The sequence below is a fragment of the Hemicordylus capensis genome, chromosome 11, assembly GCF_027244095.1.
Source record: "Hemicordylus capensis ecotype Gifberg chromosome 11, rHemCap1.1.pri, whole genome shotgun sequence".
In the NCBI taxonomy this organism is placed as follows: domain Eukaryota; kingdom Metazoa; phylum Chordata; class Lepidosauria; order Squamata; family Cordylidae; genus Hemicordylus; species Hemicordylus capensis.
This window is the reverse complement of record NC_069667.1, coordinates 9,974,847-10,001,696: the sequence shown is the minus strand read 5'-3', so window position 1 is coordinate 10,001,696 and position 26,850 is coordinate 9,974,847. Positions and strand designations below refer to the sequence as shown.

General features: G+C 49.1%; 1 protein-coding gene across 1 annotated transcript; it reads left to right on the top strand.

Moving 5' to 3' along the window:
* The first annotated feature begins 1,330 nt into the window (after positions 1-1,330).
* ITM2A (integral membrane protein 2A) lies at positions 1,331-26,850 on the top strand. Its single transcript, XM_053273946.1, has 6 exons — positions 1,331-1,681; positions 11,769-11,900; positions 13,162-13,350; positions 18,116-18,226; positions 22,457-22,607; positions 25,786-26,850. The coding sequence occupies exons 1-6, from the start codon at positions 1,340-1,342 to the stop codon at positions 25,872-25,874; spliced, it is 1,014 nt and encodes a 337-aa protein (XP_053129921.1). The 5' UTR covers positions 1,331-1,339; the 3' UTR covers positions 25,875-26,850.

Genomic DNA, 26,850 nt, shown 5'->3' with positions numbered 1-26,850 from the left:
CAAGCTTCCCATATCTGGGTGGCCTAATTTGCATATTATGCAAATCACACCACAACTAATTTGCATTTATTTATTTATTTGACAGATTTGTATACTTTCCCCTCCTTCTTTGCCCTCTCATGTGATTGGATCCAGAATAAAATCTGGACAAGCCGGGCAGTACATTTGAAATCTGTGTAAATCCAGGTGGAATTTAGCAGCCAGGTGGAGAAGCCAAAATCGGGGTGTGTGGGGGCTACCCTAAATTCTGGGGGACATGACAACCCTAGACCAGGGACACCTGGAACATGCCTTCCATGGGTTAAGAGCTTGCAAGAACAAGTACCTTATGTGGAGTTGAAAACAATTTGACGGCACTTTTCCTTTATGTACAAGCGCAGTGGGGAATTGACTTGACTAGCAAGCCAGAGGTTTCTGGTTTGAATCCCCACTGGTATGTTTCCCAGACTATGGGAAACACCTATATCAGGCAGCAGCAATATAGGAAGATGCTGAAAGGCATCATCTCAGACTGTGCAGGAGGAGGCAATGATAAACTCCTCCTGTATACTAGCAAAGACAACCACAGGGCTCTGTGGGCACCAGGAGTCAGAATCGACTTGACAGCACACTTTACCTTACCAAAAATGTATGATGTAAATTCAGATTTATTTTGTAGTTTGCATAGTTAGTGTAGAATAATCTATGTGCAAGAGGCTTCCCAGGGTGGCCTGACAGGCCCCTTCGTGCTCTGCCCTGTGGGTAAAACGAAGGATTTGCATTGCATTTAATTAAATTTAACTTATTTGTGAGATTTGTATACTTAATAATTCTTCTTTCCAGACCTTTTAAATAATTGCAATTGAAATAATCGCAGTCTTGTTTACAGCACGTTTTAAAACAACACAAATATATCCCTTGATTAAAACAAGGAAAGGAAGTAAAACAATGCAAACTTTAATACCCATATTAAAAACATACACATAATAAAGCCACCAAACACAACAGCGTACGGGCCCAGCAGCAATACAGAACCGTCTTCAGAGTATTTTAATGAAACCAAAGTTTTATTTCACTAAAAGAAAACGGAAAATAAAAACAACCCATCCCTCCTGACTTCCCCACCGGCCCCCAAGGGGTTGGACGGCTGCATGAAACGGGGCAGAAGCTGCCCGCAGCCCAACGCAGCGTCACGCCTGTGTGACTGACGCCTTCAGCCTACAGGGGGCGCTCCGGCGTTTTTCCTCCTCACCAGCCCCTCCCATCGATTGGCCACTCTGCGCCTTCGACGGGCTCTCAGTCGACCCCCCAGCGGGGCGGGGGTGGTGGTGGTGGGGGAGAGCATCGGGTTGTGTGGCGCATGCGTATGGAGCTCACCTTCGCTCGAACCTCGGCCGGAAGCAGCCGAGAGCGGCCGAGCGGACTCTGCGCACGCGCACTCAGCGGCGGCGGCGGGGGGGAAAGAAGAGGACCGCTGATCCGGACCCCGCCCCCTGCCGCTGTGACGTTCCAGGCCCCGCCCCCTCCGCGAAGCGACCGAGCCAGAGGCCGCTGCGCAGCCCCCGGAGCAGACGAAGGACCGGCAGCCGAAGGAGACCGCGGAGGAGCCGCCGCCGCCATGGTGAAGATCGCCTTCCAGTCGCCCTTCGCGCACAAGGAAGAGCCCAAGAAGGAGGCCGCCGAGGCCCTGGTGGCCGACAGGGTGAGCCTGGTGCGCCATCGGCCGCCATTTTGTGGCCCCGGAGGAGGAGAAGAAGCAGCAGCAGCGGGAGGAGAAGAGCCCCCCCAGGGAGGGGGGAGGGAGACGGGACAAAATGGCGGCGGGGCCCGATCCTGCGCCCCCCAGCCACCCCCATGCACCTGCCTGGGTGGGCAGAGCCCTGGAGGGCGGGCGGGCTGGCTGGCTGTAGGGGAGAGTACTGTTCCCTCTAAGAGGGATCCCCAGCTGTTGTTGACTACAACTCCCAGCATCCCTAGCTGCAGCGGCCTTTGGCAGGGGATGATGGGAGTTGTAGTCCACGACATCCGGGGATCCCTGTTAGAGGGAACACTGCGGGCTGGGGGGGGAGCCCTGCAGCTGGAAGGGGGAGTCTCTTTCCCCAGCAGCAGGGAGTTCCTCTGTTTGCCACAGCCTCTCCCCACCCTTATCTCTCTCCCTGGTGCGGGCTGCAGCCCTGGTTGGGAAGCGCAGCCTCCCAGCGGGGGAAGCCCCGGGCTGGGTGGAGGACCAGGAGGGCAGGGGTCCCTCTAGCAGGGACCCCCAGGTGATGTGGATTACAACTCCCATCTTCTCCAGCCAAAAGCCACTGCAGCTGGGGATGCTGGGAGTTGTAGTCAGCAACACCTGGGGATTCCTGATAGAGGGAACACTGCAGGGGCGGGGGCTGGTTTGGTGTCTCCTGGGAGGGCTGGGGGAGATTGGAGTGTCGGAGGGCTGCCGCCGGCCTGTGCTGGCAGTACTTGCCCCGGTGGAGCAGTGGCCTGGACTCAGTAGGCAGCAGCTGTTTAGGGGAAAGGGGCCATAGCTCAGTGCAAGAGCATCGGCCTTGCAGGCAGGAGGGCCCTCCAGGTAGGGCTGAGGAAGCATCCTGCCTGAAGCCTTGGAGAGCTGCTGGTGGCCGGCGTAGAGGAGGGTTCTGCAGCTGGGGTCCCCGGATGTTGCCGGACTCCAGCTCCCAGCATCCCCTTGGCCATTGCAGCCCAGCAACATCTGCGGGCGGGAGTTAGCAGGCCCCTGGGGTGGACGACCCTGAGCTGGCTGGCCGAATGGTCTGACTGGGTCTGAGGCGGCTTCCTTTGTTCTGCAAACCCTTTTGGGGGATGGGGCCCCGGCTGAGAGGTAGAGCATCTCTTTGCATGCTGATGATCCCTGGTCCAGCATCTCCCGGCAGGGCTGAGGGAGCCTCTTGCCTGGGAGCTTGGAGAGTTGCTGCCAGTCAGTGTCCACAATACTGAGTTAGAGGGATCCAGGGTCTGGCTCGCTCGGAAGGCAGCCTACTGGCTGTGGGGCATGGGGCTGTAACTCAGGGGTAGAACATCTGCTTTGCATGCAGAAGGTCCCAGGTTCAACCCCTGGCAGCATCTCCAGGTAGGGCTGGGAGAGACCCCTGCCTGAAACGTTGGAGAGCTGCTACCAGTCAGTGTTGATAGTTCTGAGTTAAGTGGGCCAGTAACCTGACTCCATAGGAGGCGGCTTCGTGTGGTGTTGCCCCATTCAAGAAAGCTTCTTTATATTGCTTCCTACAATAGCGGACCCCTTTCTTCCAGTGCAGAGGTTCCCAAGCTTGCCTCCATCACCGTGGTTAGACTCCAACTCCTGTCACCCCCAGCCAAAGGCCATTGTAGCTGGGGATTATGGAGGTTGTAGTGGCAGGAGTTGGGGACCCAGGATTGTGACTGGGGATTATGGGTGGCGTAGTTCTGCGGCGGCTGGGGGACGATGCAGTCTAATAGCAGCTGGGGGCCTTGGGAACTTCCCTTCTCTTTGTTACAGCTGGTTGCAAAACATCCATATTTTGACTTCCTGCTTTTCTCTTGAGGGCAGGATTATGTAAGGTTGTAACTCAAATCACGGGGTAGAAGAGGTAGTGTTGCATACAACAACATTTTATATGCTGCTTTTCAATAAAAATTTCCAAAGCGGTTTACATAGAGAAATAATAAGTAAGTAAATAAATAAATAAGAAGGCTCCCTGTCCCCAAAGGGCTCACAGTCTAAAAAGAAACATAAGATAGACACCAACAACAATCACTGGAGGTCCTGTGCTGGGGGTGGATAGGGCCAGTTGCTCTCCCCCTGCAAAATAAAGAGAATCACCATGTTAAAGGTGCCTCTCTGCCAAGTTAGCAGGAAGAGAGAAGCTGCGTCTGCTGAAATTCCCTTTTCTGCTTGGCTGTTAGGCTGAAGAGCCATGTGGTTATCTAAAGCTAGTCTGAACTGCACTCTGTTGTATGCATTTATTTGGCTTATATCCTGCTATAGACTCAGGAACATTAGCTTGAGAGGGGTTTTTTGTGTGGCGGGGAGCGATAGATTTATAGTAAAAGAGGCCTTTCCCCCTTTGCTTCTGGTTATTTCTGTTCTGTAACTCAGAGATTCTCAGCGTTGGGTCCCCAGATGTTATTGGACATCAACTCCCATAATCCCCAGCCCCAGTGGCCTCTGGTTGAGGATTATGGGAGTTGCAGTCCACTAACATCTGGAGCCCCAGTGTTGAGAATCCCTGCAAAACTGACTGTGCCATGAAAGGGAACCCTTTTGAGGGGCAGTGTCTTTTCCTGTGTGTATGTGACAGCCTGGATGGGAATCCTGCACCTTGCAAAAGCTGCTTAATTGACAGTGTACATGTGTATACACTTTTGTGTATGGTTGCCATTTAAAGAGACTGTCTGTCGGCTGCACACGCCCCTGAAACACGTACACACATTTCCTGCCCTGTGAGGCTTGAAGCCACTTGAGATGTTATGGTTTGCCCTTGTGTAAAACAGTCGTGGTTGGCTTTCAGGCTTCTGGGGATCAGTGTTCCCTCTAACAGAGATTCCCAGATGCTGTGGACTTCAACTCCCATAATCCCCTGCCAAAGGCCATTGCAGTTGGGGATGCTGGGAGTTGTAGTCCACAGCATCTGAGAATCCCTGTTAAAGGGAACAGTGCTTGGGGATCGAGTTCCAAAACGTCTGTGAGCCAGGCCCACAAATGTTGGCCATCAGTACTGCCTCAGGAGACGAATGCTCGTTAGAGTGCTGGACTAGGACCGGGGAGGCCCGAGTTCAAATCCCCATTCAGCCATGAGACTTGCTGGGTGACTCTGGGCCAGTCACTTCTCTCTCAGCCTAACCTACTTCACAGGGTTGTTGTGAGAGAAGTATGTAGTACACTGCTCTGGGCTCATTGGAGGAAGAGCGGAATATAAAATGTAAAAATAATAATAATATAATATAATGTCTACCCCGCTAAAGATGGAAAAGAGGTGATAGCATTGTTGCACTTTGCAGCTTTCTCTGCATGATCGGAGCCCCTCTTTATCTCTACCCGCAAATAATTAGGGTAAAATTGCAATCATTTTTGCACAGCGAAAAGGGTTAAAGTAGGTTTGGGTAACAATGAAGACACTGTTGTACAGTCTGTGTGTGGAGTAATCTTTGGGGGATGTTCCTGCCAGTGTTCCTTCTAAGAGGGATTCCCAGATGTTGTTGACTACAACTCCCAGCACCCCCAGTTGCAATAGCCTTTGCTTGAGGATCCTCGGAGTTGAGGTCAACATCATCTGGGAATCCCTCTTCGAGGGAACACTTGATTCCTGCCCATTTCCACTTACATTTCTCTGGCGACATTGATAAAATTCTATAGAGGCGTTTGTGTTTTAAATCAGCTTTGCCAATTTGGCCACTGCAGGCCTGATGCTCAGGGCAATGAGTGCTATAAGAGCTCACTGAAGGCTGCAAGGATTGCAATGCGATCACCTCTTCCCCATTTCTATGGGTGTAGACCAGGCCTGCTCAACTTTGCCCCCTTCCCCAGCTGTTTTTGGACTACAACTCCCACAGTCCCCAGCCACAGTGACCAATAGCCAGGGCTTATGGGAGTTGTAGGCCAACATCTGCAGGAGGGCCGAAGTTGAGCAGCCCTGTTAATAAGCTCACCCTTAAAGGCAAGCATGGCGTAATCACACACCCCGGGTTTGCCCAACGCAAAGATAAAGATCAGGTGCCACCTTGACTGGCAGCTCCTGTTTTGGATCTAGTGAAGGAGTCGTTTCCAGCAGCCAGTCTGAAAGTTGCTACAGAATCGTTTCTCCCGTCTTTAATCCACTTTTGTTTGAAACCGAGCTGCTGAACCATTTCAGTTTGGGCTGAAATGTGCCCAAACTCTCCTTTGCCTCTTTAAAAACCACTTTCTGCAAAGGAGGCCTGCCTTTCTCCAGGGTTGAGCAATCCCGGGGTTCTTTCTGAGATTCTGCTAGAGGCAGCTTTGCTAGGGATTGGCTTCTTGCAGTTGAGCAGTTGTGAATCTTCAGCTATTCAGAGAGTGGGTGGATGTGTTTTGCATGCTTTCACTGTCAGGTTTGATCCCTAGCATTTCCAGTAAAAGGATTTCTGCTGAGAGTTCTGGAAAGGCTCTCTGCCTGTGCCGTTGAGTCGGTGTCCTGGCGCCCACAGAGCCCTGTGGTTGTCTTTGGTAGAATACAGGAGAGGTTGACCATTGCCTCCTCCCGCACAGTGTGAGATGATGCCTTTCAGCATCTTCTGACATCGCTGCTGCCCTATATAGGTGTTTCCCATAGTCTGGGGAACACACCGGCAGGGATTCAAACCGGCCACCTCTGGCTTGCTAATCAGGTGATTCAAACACAGCCCTGCCCAGGCACCTCATAGGATCAACACAGGATGCTGCCTTTTGCTGAGTCAGACTATTGGTCCATCGAGCTCTGCATTGTCTGCACAGACTGGCAACAGCTTCTCCCAGGCAGGGCTGCAATTTAAGTGTCAGAGGGATGAGCTGTCTGACTCCTTTTTCTAGGATTGTAGCCTGGCTAAGAGAGAGTCGGGATTGATGCTTGCCCAAAGACACCAAGTAAATTTAGTATCTGCCATCCCTGCTGCGTTCCTCTGCTTTGCATCGCACACCGGCTGGAGATGTGGTTGGAGCACACCCTTGAAGGATCTGCCGTCACATGTAGTTCGGTCCTCAGAATAGGCTGTACTGGGCTCATGGAGATGAAGGGTCTGTTCAAGCTTGCAGCTGTTGGGTTAGGAAATTCTGCGGGCAGCGCCTTGAAAAGCGGAACTGTTCCCTTGTGTGGTGGTGGTTGCCGATGTTAATTTGCAAGGTTTGCTCCATACCCCAACCAAAATGGCTATGCATGACATATTCATAGGGCTGGGCTTCTAAGTTGGAAAACAAAGTATTTCCTGGTTAGGTTATGCTAATGTTGATGAAGACGCTGCAGAAAAAGCAAATTTCATCCCCTGCTAACTGAGCAAAGAGGCTTCTTTTCAAAGTGGCGGTGCTCTTTATAGAGCAGGGGGAGAGCAACTGGCCCTATCCATCCCCAGCACAGCATCCCTCCAGTGGCTGTTGCTGGTGTCTATCTCTCTCTCCCCCCCTTTTCTTTTAAGATTGTGAGCTCTTTGAGGACAGGGAGCCCTTTTATTTGTTTATATCTGTGCAAACCGCTTTGGAAACTTTGGTTGAAGAGCAGTATATAAATATTCGTCGTATTGTATATAAATATTCGTCGTATTGTAAAATATTGAACTGTACTACAGAACAAGAAAGCTTATACTAATCAGTGGCTGTAGGCCTATTGCAGGGTGGGTGGGATTGGGGCTAGGGTGGATCTGTCCCCCCCCCCTCTCTCTTTTTTTACAAATAGTGTTTAAGCAACTGCATGTTGCATGCATCTGGGACTGTGGGAGCCAGATAAGCAAGCTCCCCTGCTTTTTTGTGCACCCCCTAAACCTTTAGGCTGGCTATGCAGCGTATAGACTTGCAAAACTAATATTTGACTACCCAATTTAACCACTTCAGAGATGATTTTACTGGGTTTTTGAAGTGCGGGTGTGGGAGAAGACAGCTGAAAGCAAGATTAGCAAGATCTGTTTTTGGCTGTCTGTCTATCACAGTTTTTAATCTTGTCCCAGGCATCTTGAGATGAATGTCTTGTCGCATTTGATTCCCCCCCCTCCCAATGCAAGTTTTTCAAAACATAGCTCCTGAGTTTGTGGCAGAAAGCATCGGCTGAAACAAGTCGTCGGCCTTCTCTCTGGAATGTTGAAAGACGTGAAATTGAAATAGGAAGCCGTGGCCTTAGACCAGGGCTGCTCAACTTTGGCCCTCCTGCAGATGTTGGCCTACAATTCCCATAATCCCTCGCTATGGGCCATTGTGGATAGGGATTATGGGAGTTGTAGTACAAAAGCAGCTGGAGGGGGCCTAAATTGAGCAGGCCTGCCTTAGACCTACACCAGTGGTTCCCAACCTGGGGCCCTCCAAATGTTGCTGAACCCACAACCAGCTACAATTTATTGTGTCTGGGAATGCTGGGAGTTGGGGTTCAGCAACATCTGGAGGACCCCAGATTAGGAACCACTGGTGTAGGTCTAAGGTAGGCATCCCCAAACTGCGGCCCTCTAGATGTTGCTGAACTACAACTTCCAGCATACCCAGCCACAAAAAAATTGTGTCTAGGGATTCTGGGAGTTGTAGTTCAGCAACATCTGGAGGGCCGCAGTTTGGGGATGCCTGGTCTAAGGCATTCCATTTGCAAAAGAGCAGGCCTGCTTCTTAGCCCCCCCCCCCCCGGGCTGTTTTTGAACTGCAACTCCCATAATCCCTGGCCAAAGTCGCCATTAACCAAGGATTATGGGAGTTGTAGGCCAGCATCTGCAGGAGGGCCAAAGTTGAGCAGGCCTGCAATAGAGCTTGAAGGCTCTCTGGACTAGCGCTGGAATCAGAAGCCCGCAAAATGTGTACATAAAGCAGACTTCAGTTTCATGAACCAGATAGACGAAACTCTTCTGAAAGCATGATGCATACTTGGCTTTGAATGTTCTCCTCGGTGCCCCAGCATGTCTGAAGTGTTGATGTGGAAACTGCTGGGGTTGCCAGGATTTCCTTCTAAACCATGCAACAAATCTGCATTGAGCTTGCTTGCACAGCTAGCTTTTTGGCGTTCTCTCCTCTCCTGCTGCCTTGGTTCAAAGGAGGCAAGCAGGCTGCAACCTGACGCCTTGGCTTTGTGCATTTCAATTTTCTAAGATGATTGCATTCAGCTAAATGACCCATTTCCAGCTAGAAAAGCTTTTCAGATTCCTGCCTGCTAGCATCAGGTTTCAGGGCACTGGGGCAAGCTAGCGAAGAGAATCTTCTTGAACCGTACATTCTTATCTGGGTGCTTGAAACACCAGCCTCTTACCTTCCGGAGCCTACACAAAGTTGTATTAAGTAAAAACCCAAATCTGAAATCCTTGAATTCAGACTGCCAGTTTACTAAAGGTGCACACACACACACTTTGGTGGTTCGTTTGTGTCCCCCTTTTGAGGGTGGGAAGGTAGGAGAGCAGGTCTTCTGGTAGCAAGCATGAATTGTCCCCTGTGCTAAGCAGGGCCCACCCTGGTTTGCATTTGAATGGGAGACTACATGTAAGCCCTGAAAGGCATTCTCCTTCGAGGATGGATCTGTAGCTCTGTGAAAGAACATCAAAATGCTTGCATTCAGAAGGTCCTCAGCTGGCATCTTCAGGTAGGGCTGAGAGAGACTGTAACCTTGGAGAAGCTGCTGCCAGTCTGTGCTAGATGGGACCAATGGTCTGACTCATAAGAACAGCGCTGCTGGATCAGGCCCCAGGCCCATCCAGTCCAGCATCCTGTTTCACACAGTGGACCACCAGATGCCTCTGGGAAGCCCGCAGGCCCTTTCTCCTGCTGCTGCTCCTCCCCTGCAACTGGTAGCCAGCATGGCATAGTGGTTAGAGTGTTGGACTAGGACCTGGAAGACCCAAGTTCGAATCCCCATTCCGCCACAAAATTCCCTGGCTGACTCTGGGCCAGTCATGTATCTCTCAGCCTAACCTACCTCACAGGGTTGTTGTGAGGATAAAAATAAGCATGTGCTTGGAGGAGTGGCGGGATATAAAAATGTTAAATACATAAATTTAAATAAATTTAGAGGCATCTTGCCTCTGAGGCTGGAGTTTGCCTATAGCCACCAGTATAATCGGCTCACTTTTTCATAGGAACATAGGATCTACTACTGCTTGGGATGACTTCATAGCACCCTGAAGTTGGGGGGATGCCCTTTTTAAAAAAAAAAGATGATTATAATTGGAATCTGTGACCATTTTAATAGCCAAGTGTAAAATGAAACCAGAGTTTGTGCCCATTGGTAATGGGTGGAATCTGTTGGGTGGAATACTGCGGGTGGGTGGAGAAGCTCCAGGACAACAGACTTTAAAAACTTGGGGGTATGGCAGCACCCGTCTTCTGGGGTGGCTCAGTGACTAGCCACAACTGGCCATCTCCAGTCATAGCTAGGCCCTTGGGCCAGGTGTTGTGAAAGACCGCTCTTCTGAGAACTGAGATGCGTGGGGAACTTGGGAGGAAAGGGATGCTTTTGCCGAACCTCAGGGGTGGTGGGGGCAGTAGTGTTCCCGCTAACAAGGATTCCCCGATGTTGTTGACTACAACTCCCAGAACCCCCTGCTGCAGTGGCTTGTGCTTGGGGATTATGGGAGTTGTAGTCAATGACATCTGGGAATTGCCCCAAGTGACTGTGGTCGTAAACCTCCCTCGGGCAGTATGTTGCAAATTCCCCCAGCAGAGTACAGCGACACCTACATTCTGTGCGGCACCTCGGGGCTGCTCCACTTCGGCCCTCTTCCCAACTTTGGACTCCAACTCCCAGCATTCCATCCTGACTGATGGCCTTGGCGGCTGGGGGTTAGCGGAGTTGCAGGGCTGAGGTTGTGCAGCACCCGAGTCCTAACAGTAACTTCACTGTCTTCTTCTGTGGTGGTAATGAGGATATATTTCAATTTTGACTGCCTAAAACAGGGTTTCTTAACCTTGGGCCCCCAGGTGTTGTTGGACTACAACTCCCATCATCCTCAGCCACAAAGGCCATGGCTGGGGATGATGGGAGTTGTAGTCCAACAACATCTGGGGGGCCAAGGTTAAGAAACCCTGGTCTAAAAGATTCGCTCTGCAAAATAAAAGCCATGAACTGTTATGTCGGTACATAGGAACATAGGAAGCGGCCATATACTGAGTCAGACCCTTGGTCTACCCAGTGTTGTCTTCACAGACTGGCAGCGGCTTCTCCAAATTTGCAGGCAGGAATCTCTCTCAGCCCTATCTTGGAGATGCTGCCAGGGAGGGAACTTGGTACCTAGATGCTCTTCCCAGAGCGACCCCATCCCCTGAGGGGAATATCTTACAGTGCTCACACTTCTAGTCTCCCATTCAAATGCAAACCACGGTGGGCCCTGCTTGGGGACATTTAATGCTTGCTACCATAAGGGAAAATGCTTGACTAACAAGCAGAAGGTTGCTGGTTCAAATCCCTGCTGGTCTGTTTCCCAGACTATGGGAAACTCCTATATCAGGCAGCAGCAATATAGGAAGATGCTGAAAGGCATCCTCTCATACTACACAGGAGGAGGCAATGGTCAACCCCTCCTGTATACTAGCAAAGAAAACCACAGGGCTTTGTGGGCACCAGGAGTCAAAATCGACTTGACGGCACACTTGACCTTTACCTTACTATAAGACCAGCATATAGAGTCATATGCTTAATTCTTTTAAATAGCTAAACAAATGTTCCACCTAAATTTGGCAGTCCTAGGAAGGAAAACAGTCTGTTTTCGTGCAGTTCAAATACGATGTTTGAACTTTGCTCAGTTAACCCTGCTAAAAGAGCAAAGAGGCACCTTTTCAAAGTGGTGAGTCTCTTTATTTAGCAGGGGGAGAGCCACTGGCCCTATCCATCCCCAGCACAGCATCCCTCCAGTGGCTGTTGCTCGTGTCCATCTTGGGTTTCTTTTTTGGATTGTGAGCCCATTGGGGACGGGAAGACGTCTTTATTTCTTCTCATTTCTCTGTGTGAACCGCTTTGGGAACCTTTGTTGAAAAGTAGCATATAAATATCCGTAGTAGAAGTTTGTCAGTTTGTAGCCAAGACGCTTATATAGTGAATTGGCCGCTTGGAATGCAAACAAGGACATCTTGTAACAAAGCCTTTTTCCAACGTTTCCAATAAAGAACTTAAGCTTTCCTCTCTCCACTGAAGGATCCGGAAGTTGCAACCCAAAGCCGCGAGAGTTCGTCTGGAAGATGTCTGCTGACCCTTCTGGGCCTTGCCTTCATCTTGGCAGGGGTGGTGGTTGGTGGAGCCTGCATCTACAAGTACTTCATGCCAAGGGTAATGGAAAGACTCCTCTCTCTCCCTCTCCCTCTCCCCCTGCCCCCCCCCTGTTGGATTAAACTTGGCAGAATAAGCGCAGGGCTGTTCAAAGTTGAGTTGGAAGGAGGGCATGAACATTGAGCTGCATCCCATGGTAGTGAGGAGACATGAAGCCTAACCACAAGTAACAGAGCAGATCTTCAGAAGCACTCCTGTCTAGATTAAAAATATGGCCTTGATATGCCATAGTGATTTGATTCAGGTGACACTCTTAAGAGGCCCATGGCCTGTCTAATCGCGTGCCCTGTAGGGATGTGCAAAAAATTTCGGGCACAGAACGATCTGTGCCCGAAATGAGCAATTTCGGGTGATTCGGGGCCGAACCGAATCACCCCCAATGTCCCCCGATATTTTTCGGGGCCGAGCCAAATCACCCGAATTTCGGGGCCGAAAAATTCGGGTGATTCGGCTCATGGCCGATTTGGGGGGATTTTTTGAAGTTTTAGTGACTTTGGGGCAGTTCGGGGGCATAGCATGGGATCTGGGCAAAAGGAGTGGGGTGGGGTGGTAGTGCCTAATGGGTGCAGGCTACCACCCCAATTTCAGGGGGATTGGGCAAAGGGGTGATTTTGGGGGAATTTCTGAAGTTTTCATGTCTTTGGGGCAGAAAGTGGGGCCTGGGGCAGAATAGTGGGGTAGGGTGGTAGTGCCTAATGGGTGGAGGCTACCACCCCAATATCAGGGGGATTGGACAAAGGGCTGATTTTTTGAGATTTTTTGAAGTTTTAGTGACTTTGGGGCAGTTTGGGGGCAGAAAGTGGATCTGCCCCAAAAGGATGGGGTGGGGTGGTAGTGCCTAATGGGTGGAGGCTACCACCACAATTTCAGGGGGATTGGGCAGAGGGCTGATTTTTGGGGAATATTTGAAGTTTTGGTGACTTTGGGGCAGATTGGGGGCAGAAAGTGGATCTGCCCCAAAGGAGTGGGATGGGCTGGTAGATAGTGCCTAATGGGTGGAGGCTACCACCCGTCCCCAATTTGAGAGTGATTGGGCAGAGGGGTGAATTTTGGTGAATTTCTGAGGTTTGTCTTCATAAGGTGAAGTGTGCTAAATTGATTATTTCCTCATATTCATAGTAATAGAGAGTGTGAAAAAGTGAAAGTGGGGTCATGAGAGTTGTTTAATTGAAAAAAATCTCATTTGCTATGATAGAATGAGAATTCACACCTCAGAAACTGAGGAGAAGTCTCTGCTGACTGACTCCGTTGTTGTTTTTAGCACAAAGTGTTCCGTGGGCAGATGTGCTACGTGGGAGAGGGCAATCGGGACCAAGCCTCAGAGCCATACTTCCTGCCCATCGCTGAAGAAGCCGACATCCGGGAGGATGACAACATCGCCATCATTGACGTCCCCGTTCCCAAATTCTCCGACAGCGATCCTGCGGCCATTGTCCATGATTTTGACAGGGTGAGTTGCGGGGAGCCAGAAAGCTGGGCTTGGCTCGCCAGCTAGCCGTTCTCTGTGGCCGCCACTGAGCCCCTCTTCTCCTCCGGATCCTTTTCTCCCTCGAAGTAGGAGGTTGCGGCTCACAAAGGGTTAACTTCCACTCCTTGCTCCCGATAGACAGGAAATCTCAGGTGTCTTTCAAGTAGCTGAAGTCCGTCCCCTTTCTCCCAGCATGCTCGGGTGTGATTCCCCAGTTCCTTCCTGTCTTCGCTCCTGATCAGACATGCACCTGGGCTCCTGCCCAAATTCTAATCTGCATTCATCCTTCTACGTGAGCCTTTCCCCTTTCTGCAACTGGGCATGGGCAGCTAGCAACCTGGGGACATCTTAGCAGGTTCCCACAGGAAGCATGGGGGCGGGGGCGGTCAGAAGAAGGCCCTTAAACAGTGCCACTGCAATTCCCCTGCCCCCCAAAGAAAAGACCCCTCCCAAGAAAGGGGGGGTGGGACAAGGGACCCTAACTGCTTTTTTCAGTCCTCAAACTCAGAGTCCCGATTGCTCCTCAGAACTCCTCTGAGCGTCAGTGTGAAGTGAGGTCTCCTCCTGCCTGCTACTGCAGCTACAGCCTCACCTTCCTCCTGCACAGGACTAATTGGCTCAAGTCTAAATGGCTCAAGCCTAAAATCGTCCTCGCTGCTATTCCACTGCAGCAGACACTTATGAAGGGGTTTTCCCCCTACCTCCCCAGTTTACACTCGGGGAAAGAGGGCTGGTTTTCTCCCTGTCCTTTCCAACAGGCACCTGGCGGGGCCTCTTATCTTGATCCCTGCCTCAACCCCTGTGGCTATGCTAATCCTCTAGGTCTCAGGTTAACCCTTGACCATGACTCAGTGCTAAGCATCTAGCAACCACCACCACCCCCATTACAGAGGAGGAAGTACTGCAATTATCTTGGTTGCTTAGCTTACTATGCTAATTCTCAGGAGGCAACCAATAGGATTTACCAGATGAATTCTAAGCATGGCTCGCACTTTAATGAGGAGGATGTACCCTCAGCTAAATAGCTGGGGAGAGGAGGCTGTCTCTTGATAGCAAAGGCGAATCTCCCCTTTGCCTAGCAGAGTTTGCCCTGGTTTGCCTTAGCCAACTCTCTTCCCTCCTCTAAAGGAGAGGTAGATTACTGCCACTGGGAGGACTGCAACATGCAGAAGGTCCCAGGCTCAGCCACTGACAGCATCCCCCAGTAAATTCTGCAGAATTATTTGGCTCAGTATAAGGTTGCTTCCTATTCTGGCCACCTTGGTTGGCCTGGCCTCTGAAACGCAGGTGAGCTGCCCAGCTGGGGTGATGCAGACATGAATTTCTGCCAGCAGGGTGGACTTTGGGCACGACGCCAACATGGGAGGACCTGAATGGCCTCGACCTGGGGTTGGCGACCCTCTCCCCAAACAAGGGGAGCTGGCGTTTGGGCGAAGCCTCTGGCCCCTCACCCACGCCACAAGTGACCTGGCGCATAACATATCCTGCGAGGACCAGAGGCGTCTGCTCAATGAGCATCTTGATGCGCTACCGTGCTCAGCGGTCAATGAGCGGGCAACCAGGCTGCGCCTACAATGTGGACCCATGTGCCAGACGGGCCACAGAGGCTACCAGACAGGGACAACAGCATGAGGCGGTAAGTCCGGATCCCCGACAGGTGAGTGGTGCGTGCGGAGATCAATCTACTCCAGCAGCCTCTGAGCCCTCCACCAGCCACACAGTGGAGATGATCGTGATTTCAGCTCCCATAATGGAGCCCTCGAATGCTGAGCTGCCTGTTCCCGCACTGCAACCTCTGTCGGAGAAGAGCGTTGTATTTATTTGGTGGTCCCCCCTCCCATCTCCTAGACGCCTGCCCTCCTGGTTAGTCCCTCTATGACTAAGCGAGACCCTACCTTGGTCAAAATAAAGAGTTAAATATATTAACAAACCAGTCTTCCAAGCCCATACATTCCCTTGTACGCAGTTGGCATTCCCTGGAGGGTTACAGGGCCTGACGCACCTAAGGCGGTCCGAGGCCCTCCATGTGCCCCTCCACGTGACTTCACAGGGCTCTAAGGCGCCTAAGGTGACCTTAGCTCGTTGGCCGAGGGCATGCGTCACCACAGCCTACCAAGCCTCGTCAACCCAGCTTCCATGGGGCATCATAGCAAACTCTACCACAGGGCAGCCACCTTGGCAGCTTTCACAGCACAGGCGCTGCTAGGGGAAATATGCCAGGCATCCACATGGCCTGCCATTTCTCCCTTTCTCAAGCACTACAAAATTGGGGGACGGGTGCTCCAGCAAGTGGTACAGAACTGATCCACTTCCCCCCCATGGTAACTTATAACTGCTCTGGTTAGGCCCTTTGTGAGCCGTGACCTCCTACTTCGAGGGAGAAAGAAACATTGGACCTACCGTGAAGGGTTCTTTCTCCTCTGAAGTAGGAGGTCACGCGGCCCACCCGTGGATCAGGGACTAGCGTGGTGTCAGGCCATGCCTCTCTGCGCTAACCTCCGGGACTGATTGTTCCGATGCTAGTCTTGGAACAACCTCCGTTTCTACCTTGATTAATATCTCAGGGTTTCCGTCCTCTATCCTACTCCCTTTGCATGCTAACCTCTAGTTCCACAACACTGTGGAGTTCTGCAGCCAAATCATGAAACGAGACAGTCGAAACTGGGGAATCACACCTGAGCATGCTGGGAGAAGGGGGATGGACTTCAGCTACTTGAAAAACACCTGAGATTTCCTGTCTATCGGGAGCAAGGAGTGGAAGTTAACCCTTTGTGAGCCGTGACCTCCTACTTCGGAGGAGAAAGAACCCTTCACGGTAGGTCCAATGTTTCTTTCTGGCACTCAGGCAGAGGGCTGCGGGGAGAGGAGGGCCTGTCATTTGCACTGAGAGATGGAGAAGGTAAGAAGCGGCTGGAGGTGGGGAGCCTCGTGGGTGGAGATTGACCCACAGTGTGGATCCACTTAGTGAGTTGGCTTGCCAATCTGTATCCAGTTCCAGGCAGAAATATCGTCTGTAGGTCCTCCTCGAATTCCTACTCATTGTTCCCCTTGCACGCTCTCATCTTGAAGCCGAATTGAGTCTCTTGAGAACAACCATGTTTGAAGCAGTTTAAGATTTGCATGGAAATCTGTGGGCTTAAGGAAGAGAGCTGGTCTTGTGGTAGCAAGCATGACTTGTCCCCTTAGCTAAGCAGGTTGCATATGAAAGGGAGACTAGAAGTGTGAGCACTGTAAGATATTCCCCTTAGGGGATGGAGCCGCTCTGGGAAGAGCATCTGGATTCCAAGTTCCTTCCCTGGAATCTCCAAGATAGGGCTGAGAGAGATTCCTGCCTGCAACCTTGGAGAAGCCACTGCCAGTGTGTGTAGACAATGCTGAGCTAGATAGACCAATGGTCTGACTCAGCATATGGCAGCTTCCTGTGTTCCTATGTATATTCCTAAGGTCCTTCTAACAGGTTGCAGGCTGTGAAGCACACTGGTCTCCAGCCCAGGTTTCCCGTGCCTCATTGTGCAGATGGGATGGGGGTAAAATGAGGCTGCTCCAACAACTGTTAGTAGTTATGGCAGGCCTGCTCAACTTAGCCCTACCCCCAGCTGTTTTTGGACTACAACTCCCATAATCCCAAGCCACAGGGGCCAATAGCCAAGGATTATGGGATATGTAGGCCAACATCTGCAGAAGGGCCAACGTTGAGCAACCCTAAGAACCACCCTGAGCCATTTTTGGAAGGGCAGTATAGAAATCGAATAAATAAATAATAAATCAATAAATAAAAAAGTCATGGTCCTGCCACCATGAGCTTAACAGTAAAATTGCTATTGGATTTAAAGGTTAGAGTGTTGGATGAGGGCTGGGGAGACCAGATCGCCATTCAGCCATGGGGATCTGGTTCAAATCCGCATGCAGCCTTGAAACTCACTGGTGACTCCAGGCCAGTCACTTCTCTCTCAGCCTAGCCTACCTCACAGGGGTGTCGGGAGGATAAAAACCAGGTCCACTGCCCTGGCCTCCATGCCGGAGGATCGGGACTTCAGTGTAAGCATGAATAACATAAACTGCCATTTGATGACTATGTGAAACCCAAATGTTTCCTATATTCGAAGCATCAGTGCATGGCTGCTATTCATAAATCCTATCCATAGTGGATGCCAGTAATATTTCACTCCCCAGTAGACACTGCATACTTGTTTTCAGAGAACCATTCCGCTTTCTAGCATATTTTAAGTTGACGTGCAAGAAGCCATTTCCAGTAGGGAGGCTTATCTCTGCCTTTTAACCTAGATTCTGAGTCATACGATCTGTTTGCAAACACCACCCCCACCCCCACGCCCAAGAAAAAAGAAACTAAACTTCAAAATAGATCTTGAACTTTTATCACTTCCTGCCAGATCTGTCCGGAACTTTTATCGCTTCCTGCCAGATCTGTCCGGAAGACACGAAACCTAACTGAGCAGGATATAAAATGAAATAAGTCCAGAATCTCCCTCTTTCCTCCCTCACAACAGCCCTGCGAGGCAGGCTGGGAAGTAGTGTTTGGCCCGAGGTCACTTGTGAGCTTCAAGGTGTTTGAACCCAGGCCTTCCTCATCCTCAACAGCAGTCCAATCACTACACCACTCTGGCTCATGTAATGTACTTTCTATACTTCTGAAGGTGTTTGCTTTAAACAGTAGTCATATCCAAAGGTGCAACTTGAATTACTGAAGGATTTTTTTTATTTTTTATTTTTTGCCTTCTAATAATAGCTGCTGACTGCTTACCTGGACCTGCAGTTGGGTAACTGCTACGTGATCCCTCTGAATACCTCGATTGTTATGCCACCACGGAATCTGTTGGATCTCTTTGCAAAATTAGCGGTGTGTATTGCTTTCTTGGCTTAGCATGGGGCAAAGAGGGTTTCCTTTTACAAGGACTTCTTCTGGCCACAGTTCTCATGCACAGATGCTACCTTTCTTCGACTCGGCCTGGGAATGGCTTCTCAGCTCTCTTTATTTAGGAGGCGGCTTGTTGTTCAGCTGAGATCTTGCCAATCAGGGCTGCACTCTGGATAGCAAAAGTACACGTTGTCTCTCCCGAGTGACACAGATGGTGCTACCTCTTAGACGGACTAGTATGTCCTCAAGTTACAGAACTCGTCAGACAGAGAGAGAAAAAGACAGCCAGGCATCAGTAAGAAAAGGTCCGCAACTTAGTTGAATGCCGCTGGAGAAGTCTAATAGAACTTGGCAACATAATTGCCCTACGGTTTTATTACAGCGATCAAGGTTTACTATCCTAAGCATACTGTGGATGCAAGTCTTAGTAAAATAGTAGGACTTGCTTGCAAGTGAGCGTTCTAATTTCTGCAGTGTGCGAATGAGAAATTAATCTTAATGCAAAAGACAAAGCCGTCTAGAAAGGAATGGCCCAGTGAATTCTGCAGTGAAAAGCTCTGTGAATAGTTTTCTGTAATGGAAACATCCCATTTCTAAAACATGTCGGACACAATGCTAGTCAAACTGGGCACTTTAAAATACAGTTAACTTTGTTGTTGTTATATCTAGAGAGTATTAACGTGTGCGTTTATTTTTAGTGTTAACTTGGCGTTTATTTTTAGTGTTCAGATACTTTCCCCTAAAACTTCACATGGAGTGCTTGCAGCTAAATCATGTTAAAATGTTTCCAAAATGTCTAAAGCCTTGCATTTGTTAAATATAACTAATATAATATAACACTATTATTTATTATGTAACATATAATAATATAGTAATGCAGTTAAGTAATTTTCCCCCTAATCAGAATTGCAACCTCTGCAGTTGAAAATATTTCAAATTTAAATTGGGAGTGACAAATTCAGATTTATGCTGCAAGTAAAATCAACATGCTGGTTTTAGTTTTTGCTGCTGCCTAAATGCAAGTCAAACGTGCTGTAAATGGTATCCCAGTCGATTTAGGGCATTAGAAAACTTCACAGCAAGCTTGCACTGCTGCTTATAACCTAGGAATATGCAGTGTTGTGCGAGTGTACCAAGAATCAAACCATGAGTGAAGAGGAATGTGGATGGAATTAACAAGATGTGTGCAGGAAACGAAAAACATCAGAATTTGCAGGCTCCAAATTTTTTTCCATTGGGGCGTGATTAGTTCGCCCTCCTCGGGGATATGAATGTGCATTCTGGCCACTTCCTAAAAACTAACCTGGAAGGAAACCCCCTCAACTGCTTGCTGTTCTCTGGGGAGGAGGCCAGATCTGTCTTCTGCCTAACGGAACGTGCTTTATAATTCCAATCTGAAAGTGAAAGCTGCTGATGCTCTTGGGCTGTGACTCTTGAGTAGCAGCTGACTTCTCAGAACTATCTGAACCTTTCCCCGAAGGCTCCAACGGTGCCTTCTGTCGTGTCGTTTGCAGTGAGTGCTCTGATCCGTACCAGTGCAGTGACTGGGCCGAAAAGGCGTTGGGTTCCTGTAACGGGAAGAAAGGCGATGGCATCTCGAGGCCTGCAGTGTCAAACAGCCTAACTTAACAAGCGGGGAGAAACTGCTCCTACTCTGGGCTTAGCAGCTGGCCATGTTTCTGAACTGTGAACGAAAACGTTTTTGAAAATCGCATCTTTATTTATCATACTTCTGTACCGCCTGATATAGACCTCTCTAGGCGGTGTACAAATTAAAAACACAACAGATATTAAAGCGGTATAAAACAGTTAAAATTCACAGCCAATCTAGTAAAACAAGACCACAGAACAAAAAACCTATTACGTTTACAATCAGTTAAACGCCTGAGAAAACAGGTACGTCTTGAGGACTTTCCTGAAAATAAATAGAGAAGGGGATTTGGCAGAGGGAGACCAGTGGCAGCCCGGGTTCAGCCCACCGCCGCGGCCCTAGCCCTGCCCCCAGCGTCTGATGCCAGACGCAGGGTGCATAAGCCACGCCCCTGTTTCTGCTGTCAGGTGCAGGGGGCGTAGCATAGCTTGCAAACAGCCATTTGCAAGCAAAATCAGGCCAGCGCCACACTTGCAGAAAGGCAGGGAGAGCCGCGCTGTGAATGCGATGCTGGTTTCGCTCACAAACGGAGCCGTGCAGCCCCATTTATGAGCAAAATCCGGCCAGTACTGCATTCACAGCGTGGCCGGGTGAAACTCTCCCTGTCTTTTTGCGAACGTGGCACTGCACTGGCTGGATTTTGCTCATAACCGGGGCTGCGGGGCCCCATTTGCGAGCGAAATAACGCCCCTGCGTCTGATGTCAGAAGCTGGGGTGCGATGTGCGTCCCCTGAAGGGTGGTGGCTCGGGTTCTCTGAACCCATTTGCACAATGGGGGCTCCGCCCCGAAGGAGATGCTCATATTCCAGCAGGGAGCATATCCCAAAGCCCTGGGGCAGCCACAGAGAAGGCCCCGTCCTGCGTTGCCACCAAATGAGCCGGCGGCAACCGTAACCAGATCTATTGGCTTTCAGCCGAGTGTAAACCTGGGGTACCCTGCCTGTGAGACTCCAGGTGTTGCTGAACTACAACTCCCAGCTTATTGGGCTACAACATATTGTGGCTAGGGGTCATGGGGGTTGTAGTCTGGTGACGTCTGGAGTGCCACAGGTTGGGAGGCCCCAATGTTAACGAAGATGGCTGCCTCCTTGGCTCTTCTTGTTGCTTCTGTAATAGGACTTGGGACAGTTTCATACCTGTAAGGTTTTGTTGTTGTTTCCGTGTATGCCAGTGCATATCTGAATGGAAGAAAGGTCAGCGTTCAGGCTGAGGAAGCCGGCTGCTAGTTTCTTAACAGCTGCTGTTCTTCTCTCAGGCCTTTTCCCCAGCTACTTTTACTCTTGAAGGGGGCTTTGAGGACATGGATTCTGTGACCAATACTGTGGCCAAAAAGTTAGAGAAGTTTCACAATGGAAGTAAGTAAGAAGTGGGGTCCCCCAGGGATCTGTACTGGGACCGGTGCCTTTTAATTTATTCATAAATGATCTAGAAGCAGGAGTAAGCAGCAAGGTGGCCAGATATGCAGATGATACCAAACTCTTTCAGGTAGTGAAATACAGAACGGATTGTGAGGAGCTCCAAAAGGATGTATTTATTATTTCTCTGTGTAAACCGTCCTGAGCAATTTTTGATAGTTGAATGAATGAATGAATCTATCTCTCCAAACTGGGTGAGTGGGCAACAAAGTGGCAAATGCGGTTCAGTGTTGGCAAAGTGTAAGGTGATGCACATTGAGACGAAAAACCCCAACTTCAAGTATATGCTGATGGGATCTGAGCTTTCGGTGACTGACCAGGAGAGGGATCTTGGGGTCATGGTGGACAGCTCATTGAAAGTGTCGACTCAATGTGTGGCACCTGTGAAAAAGGCCAATTCCATCCTAGGGATCATTAGGAAGGGGATTGAAAATAAAACGGTTAATATTATAATGCCCTTATGCAAAACTATGGTGCGGCCACACCTGGAGTACTGCGTACAATTCTGGACACCACATCTAAAAAAGGACATTGTAGAACTGGAAAAGGTGCAGAAGAGGACAACCAAGATGATCAGGGGCCTAGAGCACCTTTCTTAGGAGGCAAGGCTACAACACCTGGAGCTGTTTAGTTTAGAAAAAAGATGACTGCGGGGAGACCTGATAGAGGTCTATAAAATCATGCATGGTGTGGAGAAAGTGGATAGAGAGAGAAATTCTTCTCCCTCTCCCATAACACTAGAACCAGGGGTCATCCCATGAAATTGATTGCCAGGAAATTTAGGAACAACAAACGCAAGTACTTTTTCACACAACGCATAATCAACTTGTGGAATTCTCTGCTACAAGATGTGACAGCCAATGAGCTGGATGGGTTTGGAAGGATAACTTCATGGAGGAGAGGTCTGTCAATGGCTACTAGTCGGAGGGCTGTGGGCCACCTCCAGCCTCAAAGGCAGGATGCCTCTGAGTACCAGTTGCAGGGGAGTAACTGCAGGAGAGAGGCCATGCCCTCAACTCCTGTCTGTAGGCTTCCAGCAGCATCTGGTGGGCCACTGTGTGACACTGTACTAGATTGGCCTCCTTGGGCCTGATCCAGCAGGGCTGTTCTTATGTTCCATGAGTGACGTGGCATTTCCTTTCACAGACTGGCTCCTATTTGCCTCAAACCTATCTTGTTCGTGAAGAAATGGTGGTGACGGAGGAGATTGAGAACGTCTCTGATCTGGGCATCTTCATCTATCAGCTCTGCGTAGGGAAGGAAACCTTCAGACTGCAGCGCAGAGATAAGATCATGGGTGAGTATTTCAGATTTGGGGGTCAACTTGGCTTCTACCTAGAGTAAGCAAGGGGAAACAGAGCTAAAGCAAGAATTCAACAGGCTTTCGAACACAACAAATATTTATATACCGCTTTTCAACGAAAGTTCCCAAAGCGGTTTACATATAAATAAATAAAAATTGCTCCCTGCCCCCAAAGGGCTCACAGTCTAAAAAGGAAACCTAAGATAGACCTCAGCAACAGCCATTGGAAGGATGCTGTGCTGGGGATGGATACGGCCAGTTGCTCTCCCCCTGCTCAATAAAGAGAATCACTATCTTTTTTTTTAAAAAGGTGCCTCTTTACTCAGTTAGCAGAGGAGCCTACATAGTTGTTCTGGCTCCAGAAGAGAAACATCGTTATTCAGGCTACAGAAGTGCTGGAGCAGTTGGGAGCTGCGTCTCCCGATAGATGGCATGTCTGTCATGCCAGCACTTTGAAGGGAAGCCCGGCTTGGATTGCTCTGCCAGTGAAATGCAGGACACTTCAGTGGGAGGTTTGTCACCTGCCTCTGTCATGTGAAGCAATCTGCTGTGTTGTGTTGAGTCTCCTACCTGCAAGGCATTTGCCAGCAGTAGGAGGGAAAAGTTCCCCGTGATGGTGATTTGGGGAGTCCTGAAAGGGCGGGCCATGCACCCTGGGAATGCGGATTCTGTGGCAGTCGTGTGTCCAGGCTCTAAGGCATGCGCATGTACATGTGCTCACGCCTTCTTTGGATGTCCGCTCAGTTAAGTTTAGATCCCACTCGGGTTGATCGGGAAGGTCGCACTCTGAATGCCTGTGTGCTCACAGTGTCTTGATCCTGCTGCCCAGAACAAAACTCAATTCCGCACACAGATGAAAAAAATCGGAGAGATCACTGCTGGCCCGCTGAAGCTAGTACAGGGAAACCTCAGTATTTGCGGGTGTTCCATTCCCTGACATTGCCAGATACGGAATCTGAATACTGGGTTGTTGGGTCCATAGTGTTGCAGGGGTTAGGTTCCAAAATGGGGCACGGTGGCAGGCAAAATAAAATGCCCTACTGCTGACTGCTGGTCCAGTGCCCCCCGAAAGTGCCAACCCCCTTCCCCCCCCCCCAAAAAATAATTTTGTCTGTTTGTTTAATACATTTATATACCGCCCCATACAAAAAAAATCCCTGGGCGGTTCACAATTTTTAACAAAACGAGCCACAAAATGGCACGCAGAAATGAACTCAGAGGTCATTTCTGCCCACCCCTGACCTGTGACTTTGCAGATCTTAACCCTCTGAGTGCCAATTTTTATCACGTATGCAGGGGTCAGGTGCCAGTTACCTGACTGCGGATACACGAAGCCGCGGGTGTCGGGTCCACGAATGCCGAGGTTTGCCTGTATTAGCAACTCAATGCTGTATTTTTAGTTCCTTACTGGACTTATGTCCAGGCTGGCCAACTGAAGCTCGTTTTACCAACCCAGTGCTGTGTTTTCATTTCCTTACTGCTGGAATCCTTGTTGCTTTCGCTGTTGGAGTGGAAACTGTCAGTATTCAGGTTTTTCCTCTGCCACCTTGCACTTCCTTGAAAAGCACGCTTCTTGTGCCATAGCATGGTTGCAGGTACCTGGACGTCCAGAACCTTACATTTCCTCTGGTCTCTTCTGTTCAACTATTACTGCTGCTGACGGCTTTCTTGTCTGGTTTCTCAGGAAATGTGTGCCCTGCCTGTTCAATTGCGAAACTGAAAATATTTTGGGAGGCCCTGTTGAGGCTTGAATAAGAGAGCCAGTTAATAAGTTACCGTAATAGTTTGCATAAAATCTTGGGTAGGCAGCAGAACGCTGTCGAAGCCACTTTGGAGATGATTATGACGAGAAGAAGGATAAACGTTAAAATGGGGAGATAAACAGACTTCTACATTCTGGTTGACATAACGGGAAAGGGAAGCTTTTGTGTTCCTGCTAGCCATCCTTCAGACTTGAACACTGTCGTGTTTCTGATTACCTAGCTCCTCTTTCATGCCTGTTAAGAGGCTGCTTCTCCAAAAGGAAGCAGCAGGAAGAGAATAGCAGGAAGAATTTGGTAAAGAATGACATTAGAGTGACAACTATTTAAAGTCCTAAAGACGGACTTGCTAAGAAATCTTTGCAAATTCTGTTTGTAGGAAGCACTCAGTTTGTCCCAATGAATCGGAACAGTGACACTACCCTACAGAAATAAACGGATCCAGCAAAGTCCCCCTGCTAACTTGAGAAAAGAGGCACTACTACTTTGAGAACTCTTGGGGAAAGCGGGGAATAATGTTTTTAATAATCGGCTTTGACCTTCTTGCTGGAAAGCAATATACCAATATTCCCAATTTTAATTCTAGACCCTTTACTACTGTGAAGATCTATATACTGCTTTTCAACAGTCTGTTTACAAAAGTGGTTTACATAGAAAAATCAAATGGCTCCCTGTCCCAAAATGGATCACAGTCTTAAATAGTGAGGACCAGCAACAGATATGAAGGGTGCTGTGCTGGGATTGAATAAGGACTGTTGCTCTTCCCTTGCTAATATATTATTTTTATTTATTTGATTTATATACCACCCTTCCCAAAATGGCTCAGGGCAGTTTACGATAGATAGAGCCACTTTGCCTCTTTGCTTCGTTAGGGGTGACCGAAAGCATCCACCAAAAACCCTGGGAATTGTAGTCTGAAGGCACTAGAGAACTCTTTCCACAATTCTTAGCAGCTCCTCACAGGATTACTATTCCTGGAGAGAAGGTTTGGAGGAAGTCCCACTGCTCAGTGAAGTTTACGTGGTTAGGGATGTGCACAAGTAGTTCGTGCTGAACCATTTCACCTCAAACTGAAGGGAGTTCATCAGTTCGATCATGGGCCAAACCAGATTCCTCTTTATAAGTATATTCCCCCGAACTGGTTCGGCCCAATTTGAGGACCGCCGGACCAGGGCTGAGTCGGGTGGTCACGGGGCCAGGTCGGTTCAAATCCTGTTTGGATTCAAACTGAACCGGCCAAACTGGTTCCATGCACACCCCTAGTTAGGATTGTACTTTTAAATCGGCACCAGAGACCCATGCTGGTGGCAAGTGGTAGCCTTAAACAAGCCTCCCGGGAAGCAGCAGCCGAGGACGGGCTCTGGGCTGGGCTGTGTTGTACTTGGTTAATTCATCCGTTGTTCTCCATCCAGGCCTCCAGAAACGCTCGGCTGAAAAGTGCCACACAATCCGGCACTTTGAGAACCTGTTCGTTGTTGAAACCAAGATCTGTCAGCAATGAAAAGGACTGGATGGAAAGTGACCCTCTCACATCTTCATTAAGAAGTCCAAGCTTTACATCTTAAACTTCAGAATTAAAAAAATGTGCAGTGATAATCAAAAGCCTTATGCTTTTTTGTCAGTTTAGATTTAAGAGGAAAAAAGCAAACTCCAAATTCATTTTTTTTTTCTCCCTTTGGACCCCTGGTGCTGCTAAATTTTCCAGAAACCAATTTTGAGTAGGAAAAAACATCTTAAAGTGATACCTACATACTCACCTGAACCTCTGTTTCAGATTCTTCTTTAAAAAGCCGAAATTAACACCCAATCCTCGCATAGGAACGTAGTCTGATCACCGCCTAACTCCTCACGAAATCATGAAACTAATACATTAACCTCTGGTTTGCACCTTTTTTGCGCAGCTGTGTGAAACTGTTCGGCTCACCACCCCCTGGTAGGGAAAAAAGCCCTTTGAGACTTGAGGTTTCTTTAAACTTCATGTGTGAAGCATGTACATTTTTAACCTTGTTGATCATAAACAGCTAACATTGCTTTTTTTCATTTTGTGCAATTACTGTATTAACTTGTATGTATATTTGGGACATTCCCCGAGCTTCCCTTGCTATATTTTCCCCCCTTTTGGGTTTTGTAATATTTAGTTGTATATCCAGGTGCAGTTACTCTTTAAGAGCTTCTGTTAGTATTGGGGCACTGGACTGGTTTCAACATCACGAAGAATTTGTGTAACTGCCAGCTCTGGCCCACTTTTTAACGTTTCTGTAGCTGTGAATTCCCTTCCCAGCCTATATAAAACGTGTCGATCAGAACTTCTTACGAGCAAGGATAGCACTAGGACTGCAGTTGGAGAGTATCGTCCTTAGGACTGTGGCTCACGGTGGTAAAGGGATTGCTGAGCAAGCTGCTAAGTGGAGTGTTTTATAAGGGACTTTATATTTCCCACGAATCCTGCAACCCCTCAATAAATGTTTCTCTAAGAC